Source organism: Nanorana parkeri, unplaced genomic scaffold (assembly GCF_000935625.1).
Source record: "Nanorana parkeri isolate BGI_ZX_2015 unplaced genomic scaffold, ASM93562v1 scaffold2513, whole genome shotgun sequence".
Taxonomy (NCBI): domain Eukaryota; kingdom Metazoa; phylum Chordata; class Amphibia; order Anura; family Dicroglossidae; genus Nanorana; species Nanorana parkeri.
In genome coordinates this window covers 246,737-250,635 of record NW_017308781.1, presented here as the reverse complement: position 1 = coordinate 250,635, position 3,899 = coordinate 246,737, and the positions used below count along the sequence as shown (strand labels likewise).

The window sequence follows — 3,899 nt, the reverse complement described above, 5'->3', positions numbered from 1 at the left end:
ATGCGGAATAGCCGGATGAGTTTTAAATAGCCTATCCCACCTCACCCTAACCACTGAACAATCACTTTCTCAAACAATCATCCCCGTGCAGCTATCTCCTCATGTATCACTTCCCCCTCCCTTTTAGATTGTAAGCCCTCAGGGGCAGGGCCCTCCTTACCATCTTGTCTTAAATTGTATTGTGACTGTAATGTCTTCCTTATATTGTAAAGCGCTGTGCAAACTATTGGCGCTATATAAATCCTGTATAATCATCATAATAATAAATACTGTTGTTGTGACAAATGGAATGAAGATGGTTAGCACTTGTGCGGGTCTTCGTGTGGGTTTTAAATGTCCGTCTGCTTGATAATTTCATTAATTGCGATGTATATGCCTGAGAGGCAGCAACACAAACAATAATTATGTATTGATTGCTGTATGTTGAGACTCAGACTGACGTGGCTCTCTCTCTCTCACTTTCTCTCTTGTCTACGGGCGCAGGTTCCTTTGGGAAGACATGAAGTGACATTTCCTACTTGGTGCCAGGACCCCTTCGCGCCAGCCTCCCGGGGAATCTTTACAGAAATTTTCGACTTGGCAAAGGCCAAAGTATCGGCAATGGATCTGCACCGGGCTGCCTTTAAGATGGAGAACTCTTCCTTCCTGCCCAATCCGCTGGCGTCGCCGGCCTTGATGGTCCTGGCTTCCACGGCCGAAGCCAGCCGGGACGCCTCCATTTCCTGCCAGCAGCCCAGACCCTTCGGGGTGCCGGTGTCGGTGGATAAGGAAGTACATATCCCGTTTACCAATGGCTCCTACACGTTTACCTCCATGTACCACCGCCAGGGTGGCGTCCCCGGGGCATTTTCCAACCGTGATTTTCCCCCTTCCTTACTCCACCTCCACCCCCAGTTTGCCCCTCCGAACTTAGACTGCTCCCCAATCAGCATGCTGAATCACAGCGGGGTGGGCGCCTTCCGGCCTTTCACGTCCCCCGAGGAGCGGGAGAGTTACCAGTCCGCCTTCACCCCGGCCAAGCGGCTGAAGAGCTGCCATGACACAGAATCTCCTCACCTGCGCTTTTCTGACGCCGACGGGAAAGAGTACGAGTTTGGGGCTCATGTCCAAACGGGCTCCCCAGGGGGACTTAAAGTGGACGATTCTGGGAAAAAACTGTTTGCTGTCTCCGGCCTTATATCAGACCGAGAAACGTCATCGAGCCCGGAGGATCGTAATGAGAGGTGTAAGTACCCATCATTTGTTACTGTTACTGATCTATTGTATCATGCTCTATCCTCAGGAGTGGGAATGACATCTCTATATATATATATATGTTGTGTGTAATGTCAGTGTGGCAGGTGCTTCACCGCATAGAGGAGATGTGAGATTGCTGGCGACCTTTCCTAATGACGAGGGTTACATATGATCTCTTATGTAATTGGTGGAGTCTCTGGAGATGTAAGCTAAGATGGTTTTATCCTTAAACATACGAGTGACCTCTTGTCCTAGACCATCCTGGTTTCCATGGCATGGAGCTCAACGCATTCCAGGATGGTCTAGGACAAGAGGACACGCGTATGTTTAAGGATAAAGGAGCCCATGACCTTTCCACAACACCGAATGGCGGAGTGTGTGGCAAGAGTGGGCACCATGTTGGCAAGGCTCCATGCAGAAAACGCTTTACATTTCACAAAGACATCTCGCCATTAAAAAGCGCCACGCACACGCGGCTCGGAGGATTGAACCTCCCGCAGGGGGGCGAGCGCCTAATTTTTAAACCAAACCGAAACTTTTTATTCATTTTTCTTCCTCCGTCTTGGGGTGTAAATTTCTCATCCCCGCGTAAAGCGCAGCCGTCGGTTTTCTTTTTTATCTGTCTTCCGCACGGCGGCTTGTTCCTCTTACGATGCCACAGAGGGTAATTGAGATGTCCTGCCGCTTGCCGTGCCGCGGAAAAGGCACTTTCCTGTGCTGTCGAATCGAATTAAACACCGAGTTAACTTTCCCCAGCTAAAAAGGCTTCACGTTAAGCCCCGTGTACCTTTCCCCATCTCAGCAGCCATAAAGGTTCTTTGGCTTGTAAATCTCAGGGCTGCGTGCCGGGGGAAACGCAATGTGTTAGGCCGCGTCTCAGCGACACACAGCTGCTGGGTTTAATGTGTCGGACTGCAGAGCCCCCTGTGCCACTTGGGGCAAGCTTCCTATGGGCTGGCGGCATCCCACACGTAATATACGTTACACATCTGGACTTATTTAATAAAGCAAATAGCAATGTGCTAACAGCAATAACTTAAGGCGACCAATAAGAAAAGCCACTTTTATAGCTTTGATGGCCCCCGACGAAAGAACGAACGGTTGCTGTGGGTTTCCATCGACGCGTTGGCGTTCTCTGATGCCCCGCCTTATTAAATGATTTCTGCAGTGTGTGTTTGTATAGTTGTTTTTCCTTTTGTAACCTAAACATCGAATGTCACCAGCCATTTATATATCATTTAAGGCGCTCGTGCACATCCCAGGAGCCGGGGCACCAAAGCGCCTAGAAAATGACAGATAACGGCTAAATGTAACTTTTTGAAGGACGTTGCCGGCTCCTCGATTTCACCTGTTGCCTCCTAGCTGGATACTGAGCTAATAATATAATACAATATCATGTATAATATATTATAATTAAATACTTTTTATATCTCTTGTCATGTATGTGCGTGTTTCAGCACGCTTACAATGCACAATTCAAAATCCGCAGTGAATGTTCAGCTGGCTGCCGTCATTCATCTACACGTCCCTTCACTTTCACCCCGTCATGTGAAACTGGATTGGTGACTTGTATCGTTCATACACTTCTGTGATACAATGTTATTTTCATACATCCAGTCTGACCTGTTGGGGAGTCTCTTGGCTTCAAAGCTTTGAATAATTCCACTTTACAGAAGTTTTACACATGTATGATTGTTGGCGCTCGGAGCCATGGAGCGAGTATCAGCAAAACAGCAGAATGCGTTACATGTTCAGGAGCAGCTCATTGTTAAAGTGTTTAAAGACCGGACTGTCAGCCGAAAATCTGGGTCTGAACGTGCGAATTGTGGCCGTCAGCGACTTGTCAGTGTTAGGGCAGAACGGGGGAGGGGCAAGACTGGTACAAGACAACAGAAGGGTAACAGTGCCGTGTCAGATCCCTCGCATCACCTTTCATCATCTCGTGGAGTCACCAGGCGGCCCAACCAAGTACTGATGGGGGGGTCATAATAATCTGGCCACTCAGTGTATATTATAAATGTAAATATTTACCAAAACGGAAAAAAAACAAATCTGAACATTGATATCGCAGCAAAACGACCTTTTATAAATCGATACTTCCCGATTCTTAATAATAACTTTGTTATTTAAAAATGAAAAGTGCAAATTTGAATATAATAATCAGCCGAGTGTTAGGAATGTGCCGGACTGTGGCGCCCTAGGGTCCTGCGGGACAGCAGACCGCGTAGTTCCGCGGCGGGGGGGGGGGCCCCTGGAAATGATGTGGACAATGCGACAATATGGTGTCCTCTCTCATCCGGAAGTTTACGCTGAGATAAAATGTTCATTTTCTTGTAAATCACAAAGAACGTTCCCGTGATGTGAAGTCAGAGACGTGACTTTTGTCAGATTGTAACCGGCGACAAAGGGGTGACGTCAGTGCGCTGCGTGAGAACGGCGTAACGCAGGCGAAGGGAATGACATTGCGGAGGCGCGTTGCTGTTATGTCATCACCTTGGAATGAGGATCCAGAAGCGTATTGATGGTGAATTAGCGACATTCCTGGACTTGAATCCAAGGACGGCTTCCTTCCTGAGAAGGTCCTCAGATCAGTGACACGGCTCTCCCCGGGGTCTCCGGCTTAAAGGGACATTGTGACATGTGGGGGGGGGGGACAACAAGGT

At 48.3% G+C, this 3,899-nt stretch overlaps 1 protein-coding gene across 1 annotated transcript in view; it reads left to right on the top strand.

The window, feature by feature from the left end:
• RNF220 (ring finger protein 220) overlaps window positions 1–3,899 on the top strand; it is a 231,236-nt gene that overhangs the window by 7,087 nt on the left and 220,250 nt on the right. The window contains exon 2 of the mRNA XM_018573743.1: window positions 484–1,225. Within this exon, the coding sequence (XP_018429245.1) occupies window positions 484–1,225 (742 nt within the window). The remainder of the gene's footprint in view (window positions 1–483; window positions 1,226–3,899) is intronic.